The sequence below is a fragment of the Thunnus maccoyii genome, chromosome 1, assembly GCF_910596095.1.
Source record: "Thunnus maccoyii chromosome 1, fThuMac1.1, whole genome shotgun sequence".
Lineage (NCBI taxonomy): Eukaryota > Metazoa > Chordata > Actinopteri > Scombriformes > Scombridae > Thunnus > Thunnus maccoyii.
This window is the reverse complement of record NC_056533.1, coordinates 16,311,493-16,324,057: the sequence shown is the minus strand read 5'-3', so window position 1 is coordinate 16,324,057 and position 12,565 is coordinate 16,311,493. Positions and strand designations below refer to the sequence as shown.

Below are 12,565 nucleotides of genomic sequence, written 5' to 3'. Positions count from 1 at the left end.
AACCAAGTAATATGTTCATTTTAAGGCTTAAAACAGCACTGAAACCTTTTAAACTCTGTTGGACACATTTGGGGGTGAGCTGTTATCAGAGCACAGCTCAGTAAAAGATATTTAGAACTCAGAGAGCAGACACTTTTTACCATCCAACCTACAGAGATGAATGATCAAGGTCTTTAATTTGTCATAAAATAATTATAATACAATAATCAACACAGATACTATGTGTTAATATGCTCCTTTCTTCTCCCACCAGACTTTTTTCTAAGTCATGCAAGGGGAACCCCCATAAAGACTACAGGGATAATGTAACCCCAGGCCTGCTGGGTTGCTGTCAGTCTACTAGAGAGCTCTGAAGTCAAGCATACCGTACAATATATGCCCGTTTACAAGAAGAAAAAAAAAGAAAAAGAGAAAGAGAAGGAATGTGTTAATGTATTTCTTCTTACATCTCCATCAAGTTCACTGTTTCCCAACTTCACTAAGGCTCTAAGCTGACTTCATTTCCACTATAAGCCAACCGTCCAGGATAATCTTACCAGTAAGATACTTTAGGGAAAACATGAACCTCAGAGGAAAAGCCTGAGTAGACAGACTTGCTTCAACAATTTTAACAGCTCTCGCTTGTAATCTCTTGCTTTCATCTCTTAAAACCACAATCTTCCATTTTATATTATAGGAATGATATAGTAATTAAAAGACTGAGTGGGGTCTCCTTAAGGTATAGATTTGAATGAAAACACAATAAATGGAACTGTTTAAGAAATGGAAATGTAACTGGATCCTAACATTGTTTAAACTCATTCAAGTTTCACTCTAAATCACTACACTAAAGATAACTGATTTAGGAGAAAGATTACAGCCTGTAGCCTCCTGCATTTTCAGTTTACTGTACAACATTGTTCTATATGAAGGTCTGTGGCTAAATCACACGAAAACATTAAAATGTTTGAATATCGAAAGTTAAACAAAGGATAGGAGGTACAACTGTACGAGGCATAGTCTCGTGACTATGTAGTGCGTGACGAGGGGGTCCATGGGATACGGACTAACCGCCGCTCAGAGTAGCATGATTAGGGACATATATATAGAGCTGGTAGTCAGTGCTAACCAGCCACATGGAGCTATTGTCAGACTCTTCATGTTTGCACTGGAAAGACAGCTAGGAGTCCATTGGAGCTTTGACAGTCACTAGAAGCACATTCATGGCCCTTTGAGAGAGTTTCTGTCTGGGTACCTGTGTTGTAACTGAGCTAATGGATCTACAACCAGAGGCTCTCTGGTGTGTGTGTGTGTGTGTGTGTGTGTGTGTGTGTGTGTGTGTGTGTGTGTGTGTGAGGGGGAGTGTCAGTACATACAGTAGCTGTAACCCTGCTGTTTACTGCATTTAACATTACTGTTCGTCAACCCTAAATATCGTGTTACGCTCTGAATACAGTAATCAGCCGGCCAATGTGTTGTGTTTACTGCTACAGAAGAGGAATAAATCCCTAGTTCATGTATGTTCTCATGAATGTTGTTGCTTATTAGGCTTGCGGAAGCCAACAGCAGCTATGTGTAAGAGGCACAGACTGCGGTTACAGTTAGGCAGCATTCTGTTATCTATACCTGGTACAGCAGCTGATATACAGAACAGACCTCAGAGTCTTCACTATTACAGTATGTGAATGTTAGGAAGGACCGAGGAATCAGGCTGAACTAAACTTTCAAATCCAAGCAGACACAGACAAGGTTATTTGAGCAGAAAGGCTAGTTTTCACACACATTATGTGTATTGTTGGAAAAATTACCTGTGTTAATAACATATGCCAACAAGAATCTATGTGATTATCTGTATAACGTAAAAAATGATTCAGTGTGTAGTTCCTCTTTAATGCATATTGTGAATCAAAGCTTCAGCAATGTGGGAAACTTATGGGTTCAGAGACCAGATCCTCTAATACACACACACACACACACACACACACACACACAGAACAGAGAATTCCTCTGGCATGCGGTGCTGTCATGTTACTGTGGATCAGAGACTGGATCTTAATCCACTACTAGATCCACACAGCGACACAGAGCATGCGTTTTTATGTGTGTGTCTGTGAATACGTGTGCGTTTCCTCAACTCTATCTGTCCCTGTAGGGAACAGAAGTGTGGGAAGATCTGAGGAGTTGAATGGAGGCAGTCCGGGGTTCATCAGAAACCGGTGTTAGTAAAATAATTAGAGAGTGAATTTACTTAACATCGAAAGAAGTCAAACAGTTACATGGTCAACTCAAGATGAATACAGATAAGCCATTTCAAGCTCCCAGTTTTCAAACTATTTTAAATAAGAATATATATTTTCCACGTTGTTACCTTGGGTCTGTTTTTTGACGGGTCTATTGTTACACACAATATGCTAGTATAGTAAAATACAGTGACTTGTACTTATCAATTTTATTTATTAAGCCAAAAGTCACAAATGAATCTCAGAGCACTTAACAATCTGTAATACATACAACATCCTTAGAATACTTGTGCCCATATACGCATACACAAACATTTTCACCTCTAGGTCGACCAGCAGTGTCACTTAAGTACTGTAGCAGGACCTCTAGCAGCATATACACAGGTAAGAGAACATGGATGCAAACATGGATGTCAGAAATAGTAGAGTAGTGATGGAAAGTGATTCTAACAAATAGTATGGATGCCGGTTTCAGTGTATGCATATTATACATAACAGGGTCTAATACTGATTATTTTTACTTTTGTCTAACATACATCAAGATGTGGATTACAAGAAGGTTCAGGTTTGCCATTTCCATTTCAGTCTAGGATACAACTGATTTAGAAGATAAACTGGCATACTATTCATGTGAGAGACTGTCAGGAAGGAATTTGTTGCATTTTTCTTAGCAAAAATCAGAAAATGAATGAAACACACTTGAATCTGGAATGAATGGATAAGTATATATATATATTATATTTTCTTAAAATGGCCCCATCTCTGCAATGTGCACATGCAATGATTATCAATAGTACACAAAATCAAACCTTTTAACCCAGTTAATCTATAAACAGGCCTACATGTATATAAAGTGCAAAGTAGTATACAGTTGAAACCAGGCATAGATGTTCTTTACATCAGACTTGCATTCTGTACATCATGCAGGCATGTGTCATTTACATTCATGACCTTGTCACCACTGAGATGAGTGAAGTCATGACAGATACCTGACATTACATTATCCCCCTTTAACCTTCTCTCTCTGTCACACTCTCCTGATCTCTTGTGCCTTTCTTTCTTTCCTCCCTCTGCTTTTAACCTTCCTCTTCTTTTTCTTGACCTTTTTATTCTCCTTTTCTCCACCTAATGCCTCCTCTGAATATTTTTTTCTCTTTTTGCACCATCAATTCTCTTTTACCTCTTTCGCTCCCAACTCTGCTGCCCCTCATGTATCCTACTTTTGTTCCTCTTTTACTGTTATAATCTGGTGTAAACAGTTATCCATCGTAAAATAGACTACAGATAACATTACACTGTACTTTATATAGTGCATGCAGACATAGGAAGTATGTAGTCTATCACTCATAACCAGTCATGTACACAGGGGACATGCCCATGGGACCTGGACACACACTCATGTGATTTGACCTTTGAGAAGCACCATCACTATCATATATGCCTCAGCACAAGAGTCCATATACATTTTATACACTACAAAACAGCTGTGCGCAATGGTCAGACATTAAATGCTAAATGATGATGCATTATAACCTGGTATATCTTCATATGAAGAAATGTTGTACAATATCCTGAACTTTGCTGCAATGAATTAGGCTTTTTCCCCACTGTCTTAAGGTAGACCCGGTGCTCCAGAAACTCCAGAAACTCCAGAAACTCTATTGTAATGCTGTGTTTATAAGGAGACTCTCTGGATAAATTATGCAGGTATATAGTCAGCTTTAAGTTTATGTTTACAGTTACCAAACAGTAGTAATGGTGTTACAGACAACTGTAATTGTTCCTCTGACCTTGTTTGCAATGGGAGATAGGTTAATGTGTCTATTAATGTATGTGTTTATATGTGCACATGAATACAGCATGTCGTGTATTGATCTATGTTTCACAAAGAAAAGAGCATTTTGTACATACGGTATGTGGTTATTATAAATTACTGAAGAGATATGTGTAAGGCAATAAACAACTGTTGTTGTTTGCATATAATATACAGTATGTTTATTTGAGTCTGTGTGATAGGGAGGGACAGACTGTCAACACATGCTTGGGCAAGGTGTTTGGCCCAAATGTACAGCATCTAAGTGACACTGCTCGTGCTCAGCATTACTTTGTTCAGATTTCCCCACAGGACTTGTGCTACTTCACACTGACAACCACTTTGGAGCCATCAACAAACAGACCTGAGCACACATCATGACAGGTGTCTCTGTTACACATACAGAGTGCATGCAAGCACACACACACACACACACACACACATACACACACACACAAACACAGACAAACACTTGCACGGTGCAGTCACACAAACAGCATCTACCAGCATGTATTTGTGCACCTGAGAACACGTACCAAAACCTCACTGACACAAACAAGCTCAAACACGCGCAAAAAATAATAAAAATCTGTCTTCTCAAACATAATTATTTTTTACCTGTAGAAAGTTGAGCCAAAAATACACAGTAGCCTAATATTTTCCTATTTTTAAAAATCAATTTATTGGGACTAGTGACTAAGTTTGCCTTTTGCAAGTTATTAAAGCGGAACATTTGTGGCTCCAGAGGGGGTAAAGCAAAGTCTGATTGCTCAAGTCACAATCAAGTGATGTCACTTTGGTTAGGACTGAAGACTGAAGACCGAAGACTACAAATTTGAAAACAAAAAAAATCTTGGGGTTTGGAGTTAGAAAGAAGTGACACAAAAATGAAACAGCCTAGTGTTGAGCAACAGTCTGTCTTACAGAGTGCACTAAAGGAATACCATGGGGCCATTAATATAAAGTGTTTATTCCCCAGGGATGATGAATGTGCTCAACAAGCTGTCAAACTGATTATAGATATTGTTAGCATAGGTTGACATTTTGGCCTGAGAGGGGTGAATCATCGTGTAGTATCTAAAATGAAAGGGTTCATCCTCTGGGGAGCATAAATGTGCTCATGGCAATCTGCTCACTGCATTCTGATATTTCATGTTGTGGAAACTTTGGCCTGGATAATGTCTATAGAATAAAGGTCAAAGGTTCTCTGTTTGACTGCCTGCTCAATTGTTATATAAAAAAAAGACAAATTTGACTTGATGGCAGAGATGGACAAAAGTTGACTGAGTCACAAAAAAATTGGGCACCAAATCCCACCTGGCCATTGAAGGTGGGATTTGGTGAAGATATCCTGCTGTAAGTGAAGTGTTGAACAGATTGATCAACCAACAAATCTACTGACCAAACAACATCATCATCCTTAAGCCTCACAGCTAGCATGCAAAAACCTGGCATGTATAATGTAAAATAAATATTTTAAATGTTGTAAATTGTTTAATTCTCAGCTGTGGCTCGGGTGATAGAGCGGGTCATCCATTAATCACAGGGTTGGCAGTTCGATCCCCAACTCCTCCTGCACACATGTTAAAGACAGTGAACACCAAATTGCTCCCGACAGCCAGCACCTTGCAAGGAAGCTTGCTGCCATTGGTGTGAGAGTGTGAATGGGTGAATGAGAGGCAAGTTGTAAAGTGCTTTGGATAAAAGCACTACACAAATGCAGCCATTTACCATTCGTAGAATGGTATGAGGTGGCTTACAGGAATAGCCTGTGTGTAATCTATAGCATGCATGCACAATATTAAATCAGCCCGGCCTCTCCTCTGAGCAGTATGAAAAAAAATGTTTTTAGAGACCTTTGTCATTAAACTTAACCTGTGTTGTTTCACAGTGCTGTTATGTCAAAATCAGGATGGTTTTTCATAAGTGATATATTACTTAATGTACTGTAAAGAATACATTTTATGACCTACAAGTACATAAAACCAATTATACCCACATCATCAACTCTAGAGTTGTTAAGTGAGATAATTATATGGTTCAAATCGAGTCTTTTACTAATTAAAAACTATTATGGACTGTTATAAATTGAGTTTATTGTTCACTCTGAATGTTGAACTGTTTCTCCTCTATCTGTGCCTACGCAAACAGAAATTATTTTTGATATATTCCACAATATGTAACATTAACAAGCAGCAATATTCAGCCATTTAAAGTTTTAAATAGACTCTTATATATTAGGTAGTATTATTTCATATGATACTGTATTGTTTCTCCTCTCTCTGTCTCAGTAAACAGAGGAGGTTGTGTGTAATCATCTACACAACATAACCCGAATAACTCCAGTCATGTTAGCTCTCTGCTGGCATTAATCAAGAGCCTGGCGTATTAATGAGAGCGCGGCAGCTAGCTAATTACACCCATAGATTCTGCAGCAGCCCATTAAATATACAAATGACAGAATTAAAGAGCCCAGCCTCTTCTGATTAATCTTTAAATGGGGAAAAACTAATGATGTCTGTGCAAACTTTCCCTTCACACATTTCTCCCCCTCTCCTCTCAACGTCAGTGCCTGGCAATCAATCATATTAATTAAGGAAAAATAATTTGTATCATTTAACATTTCCCTCTTTCCTGCTCAGTTGCTGCAGTGGTGCTGCAGCAATGTACTGTATTAGACGTATCTGGAAATTATCCAAGTCTATTTGTTTCTGAATTCATTTTTTCTTCTTTTTTCTAAAATGTTTGTGATGTTTCATCTCTCTTCATTTACTGTGGGTTGAAGAAATACATCTGGATTAGTGGAAATATGAGCAGGCCATCATCCTCATTCCAATCAGCCCATTTCAGGCTCAAATACTGAGGAATTACAAATGAGGAGAGAGGACTAGATAATCAGTTTTGAACCAGTATCCATTTAAATACATTATTTTCCACAGACTAACGCATTCCAGTCTTAACTGAGATGCACAGATTCCTTAATTCAAAGATGAACAAGGAGAGTAGGAAGTCACATTGTAGGACTTCAAGTACAGAGGCATCATAGATAAGATGAATGGACTAACATGCATTTATGGAAACAAGCACTTACAGGGTTTTCATATCACTGCACTGATTGCATATGGTTATAAACCTGTTTTATCTAAAGTAAGATTCAGTGTGGTAAATATTGACCTTAAGTACCCTAAATTCATTCAGCATTAAGAAGCATCGTTAATCACAAGTGAACAAACTTATCATTTATGGAAACATGCCCTCCTATAACAATAATCGCATATGGAAAACAACCTATTTGGCTAAAAATAATTTTAGTAAAGTGGCCATAAAATTAAAGGTGAAAGGGCAAATATGTGATTTTACATGGTAAATAATCTTGATCTTAACTAAGATTTAACATATTAAGTATTGACCCTGCTCAAAGATGTGCCCTTAATTCACATGTTTAGACATGAGAAAGCCTGGAGTAAGAACCTGAATGAACAATTTATGGAAAACAAAAAAGTATTAATATTCCGAGAATGGTGCATAATGTTGACGGAGAAAAATGATGATCTCCTGTTTCCTCCAGAAAGCCCATCAGGATGTTCTGAAGCATCAATGCTGCCGCTGAGATAAAAACCTCAAGAACCTAATTTTGAGGGAATGTGTGTTTCGAAATTTTTTTCTTGAGTTATGAAACTATACAAAAAAAGACTATACAAATATCTAAATTTTACAGTTGTCATTGCCAGAGTTCCTAGGTTTCCCCAAGACATCAACGATTGACGAGTCTCTCCTCTGTGATCAATTGACTCTCGAGGGGGCATTACACTGCATTACATTCATAATCCAATTTGGCTTTGATTTGTTCGCTGTTCCGTGCGCTTCGATGGGAATAATTGTCTGTAGATGATGCTATTAGTATTGATGGTTGTAAAAGGGCGATGGTTTTGAGGACTGCCGACACATTGATGGTCCAGAATAGATCCGGTCTGAAAGTGATTGTCTGATCCATTACCCTTTATGAAGAAGGAGAGTAGAAGAGATGAGAGGCACCCCTCAATAGCAAAAATCATCATCTATTTGCTTGCTGTACTCAGAGAGATCTATTTTCCTTTGTGATGGAGGAGTATGGATGAGATCAAAAATCATCATTTGCTGATTTGGGATAAAAAAAACAGCATCGAGTGTGAGCAACGAACAGGAACCAGGAATTATGAGTAGAGATAAAGAATAAAGAGGTAAGACAGCTGTTGGGATTTTTAACATAAACCAGAAATGGGTTTTACTGATTTGCATTAAGACAACCAGACAGTCTTACTATTCAGCTCTGAAAGACGACAGAGGAAACGATAAGAGTTGAAAAGTTATCCATCACTTTTTACAAAGGACAAGGAGGGAAGCAAGGGAAAAAAAAAACTTTCTTGGAATAAAAAATCTTCAGCTGCTGGTTGGAATAAAAACACAGTGTACAAAGTGACTGATGACATTTTATGGAAGAATGCTTGCAGATGATAAAGAGGAGGTCAGAGATGTGATATCAATATAATTAAATATCTAATCTGGGATCTGTATAAACTACAATGATTGCTGAGTACTGTATGTTCTGTTTTAGCTACACAGTCATACACCTCAAGACCAACCATGTTCACAAGATCATATATATATATTATAGGAGTGTAATCAGTAAATAATAAAAGACTTCCTGATAATTGATTTTCTGTCGAAATTAAAGTTAATACTGTGTATGCTCTTAGTAGAAGGATGATTTTCTCAATCTTAAACAAATACATTTTAAAAATTACTATAAATGTGATTTTCACCTCTAAGGAAAGTCACAAAATCAAACATATCTTTATACTAATAAACAGATAATTTAGGTTATTATTGTGATTTGAACAGATTTCCTTTGGGTGGTTTATCTGTCCAAATACACTCCTTTCATTTCATAGAAGATCACCCTTCCTTTAGCCTTCACAACCCTCAAAAGGCCTTTACAAAAACAAAAACAACAGTTTTTATAAATCAAATATGTGTGCATGCTTAAAAATTGTTGTCAATCTGTCATTAAAGCAGACTGGTTGTAGTAAAACATGGAAGTGGTTGCTCTGATCCCTCCACTTTTGTTGTCTTGCCTTTTCCTCCTTTGTAAACTCACCTACTTTCCCATTTAAAAGGCCACTAAAAGGCCTTCCAATACTTTCTTCAGTGTTTGGACTGACTTACTGTTTGGGCTGTATGCTCCTAATACTTCAGATATAAAATGAACAGTACATGAATCCTTTGTTTCTGTGCGGCAAACATATTTGGGTGTTTTAGATGGAACAAGATTATGTGACCAACACAGAGAGCTTTGTTAGCTCAATTACAGTTGACTGCGGTCACATAAGGATTACAGATGAATACTTTTTTATCTGCATTAAGTCAGGAATTTGTCGCCATTTCTAGAAACTGGTTTACCCACAGATGTAAATTAATTTTTGACATGTTATCGTACAGTTTTAACATGCTTAAGAAAAATTTTATCTCCACCCTCCAGAAACTTTAAACATTTAAACTTTAACATTTAAAAAACAAACACTAGGTTTATGCAGGACAGTGAAGTAATCTCAAGTGGCATTGAAGAGCTTTTCCTGCTCAAATCCCACTGATTAGTATCAGCAGTCATTAATTATGAGCGTCAGACTGGGTGATGTTCTCAGATGAAGCAGAACATGTTTGGCTGTGCAGCTCAACCCTCTAATGATGCTGGTAAACAGAAAGATAATTGTCCTTTAAGATGACTGGAGAAGTCATTGTAAAGGAATGTAACAAGCAGACCGAGACAGTGCAGTGCGACCAATGAACAACAAAAAACCTGGTAAAACCCACAGAGACTTGTATGTATGAATGCATGTACACACATGCATATATATAGAGCAACAAAGACAGACATACAGAGCATTATCTGGTACACACACAGACATGTGCATGTATCCAGTCATGCTTTCTTACCTGTGAAGTCACTGTTGACAGGAAGGGTGTCACTGGGAAACTGGTAGTAACTGTTGCCTGGGAACCTGGTTCCTCTGACCAAAGGACCTTGTGGGTCAGAAAGAGAGACATCTGTCCTCTCCACCTAGAAAAATAAGTAAGAGTAACTAGAACAGCAACAATACAAAAAAAATATTTTAGGATTATGAAATTGTTATTTCTCTAATAAAATGAACCCAGATAAGTTATTACGGTTATTACAATTAGTATATAATCACATGTTGATATCTTACAGTGTTCAACTCCAGCAAAATGATTTAGAATCATAATAAATCCTATATTCTCAAAGTCTAGGTTAAATAAAAACACAACAACAGGAAAAATTGTGCTAAATCACATTTTTGGAGACTAGGTGGTGTGTGTGTGTGTGTGTGTGTGTGTGTGTGTGTGTGTGTGTGTGTGTGTGTGTGTACAAATACTGTGTTGCAAAAACAAAACACTCATGCAAATGAAAAGAAAGAAAAATGCTGCACTTTTACAGACCTGGTATAATGGGTGAGGTCCATTGAGTTGGGCTGGGGGATCCCAGTCTATCTGAATGGTGGTTTCATTTACTGGATGTAATCGAGGTGATGACAATCCTGTTGGAGCTGAGAAGAGAGAGGCAAAAAATAAGAGACTGAATGTCAACACAATGCAAACAAGAACTACCTATTTTTAGAGATGTCTTAATAACATAGTTTTATTTTCTCTTTCTCTTATTATGTCTCTTGCTGCAATCTTCGGCCCTCCAGATGCATTCTGCCAGTGGGAGAGAGCTCATAAGCACAGTTCAGCAATGGGATTTCTAAGCTCAGAAAATAAATAACATCCAATATATACTTTGACAGGGGGTAAACTCCATCAGACATGAACTATTAATATTACTCAAAATATTATGATATTATAATCTTTAGCATATTTATAAATACATAAGAAGGCAATAAACATGTTCAATGGAAACACGTCACTACAACAAGATGGAGAGAGAGAGAGAGAGAGAGAGAGAGAGAGAGAGAGAGAGAGAGAGAGAGAGAGACTGATGGACAGATCAGATAAGCAGATGGGCAGAGGTTCAGAGTGGAGTAGGTGGATGGATGTTAATACTGAGATAAATGCAGCTTCTTGGGCCTAAAATGTCTTAACAAAAGAAAGAGAAGTTTAGCTGTAGCTTACAGTGATTTTGCAGTTCAATAAAAACCTAATTGCTTAATTTTTAGTAAAGTAATTAGTTTTTTCTAGTTATAGACAAGCCTATGCTTAATTCACATTTCTTTTCCCCACTACAATCTGCGTTGTGGTTCTAATAAATCCCATGTGTTCTGTTTACACCTGAGTTTTCCCACTAAACTGTCACAAATTGTGTGATCTAAATAAATCCAGCAAATACATAATAAACCTCTGTTAACATGACTCCTCCTATCATTTGCGTGATCCTCTCATGAATGCGTATGCGACGAGGAGAGAAGCGCACCTCGCATTTGCACAGATGACACACAAACTGTGACTTCAGCCTAGTTTGGCTGTTTGATAAATACACAGCATGTGTTTGGGTCTTATGCGTCACATCTGCACCTGAAAAACAGGTCCAAAAACCTTGAATGAATCTGGCCCAGCGTTTTGATTGATTTACATTAGATCTCAAACCAATAAAATCAATTTGTGGTCTTGTTATTTTTGTTATTTTCAGTAGAAACATGTCTTGAACCAATTACAATGAACAGTCTGTTACTGTATTTCCAGACTGGCCAAATGTCCCATTTTCATTTAACAGAGGGTCAATTTAATTTCCTTCTTTCACTTTAGACGTGAAATTAAATGTCCCTTTGAAACATACTGGGAGCTACTGGAGCCGCAGCTTCAATATGTATTATAAATAAATCAACCTGAGACTGGCTGATATGGTGAGGAGATCTATAAGAATGGAGAGAGAAACATCACAAGTGATGGAACGGTGTACAGATGGGAAAGATGTGCGTGCATTAAGTGTCATTCCATTCTTGTGTTTCTGTGTGTGTGTGTGTGTGTGTGTGTGTGTGTGTGTGTGTGTGTGTGCGTTTCTGTAATGGTCTAAATGGTCTGTGGTAGGAGTAAATTAGCTCTCAGTGACACGGATGCAACCATCTTTAGTGTGAGTTCTAATAGAGCTCTTAAAAGGGAAGTGGACAGCTTGTCTTGGGCGGCTCATCTTGGCACATCAAACCATAAATTACTGTCAATCGATAGCTTACCAGTCTATTGAAATTGAGCTATGGTTATATTTAGAACATTGTCTGCGCCACACACACACACACACACACACACGTACAAATACACCTTGTTTTAAACATTGTTGTACATCTTTGATATATGAAACACTAGAAAACAAATTATTATTTTTGGTCCAGCCAAGGTCTGTATATGTGTGTATATGTGTGTGTATGTGTGTCTTTGTGTGTATTAGGGGCAGATGGTTAGTTAGGTTGGTCAGTAGGCATGTACAGTAGATGAAAATGTAAAAAATGTGACTGGTTTACTGTATGATCCAAGTAGAGAAGTGGGT

At 37.6% G+C, this 12,565-nt stretch overlaps 1 protein-coding gene across 5 annotated transcripts in view; it reads right to left on the bottom strand.

The window, feature by feature from the left end:
* Positions 1-12,565, bottom strand: part of ush2a (Usher syndrome 2A (autosomal recessive, mild)) — a 237,332-nt gene that overhangs the window by 139,477 nt on the left and 85,290 nt on the right. For all 5 annotated transcript variants that reach the window (XM_042395524.1, XM_042395835.1, XM_042395601.1 and 2 more), the window contains exons 28-29: positions 10,528-10,634; positions 10,006-10,129 (exon numbers count right to left, since the gene is read on the bottom strand). In XM_042395524.1, the coding sequence (XP_042251458.1) occupies positions 10,006-10,129; positions 10,528-10,634 (231 nt within the window). The remainder of the gene's footprint in view (positions 1-10,005; positions 10,130-10,527; positions 10,635-12,565) is intronic.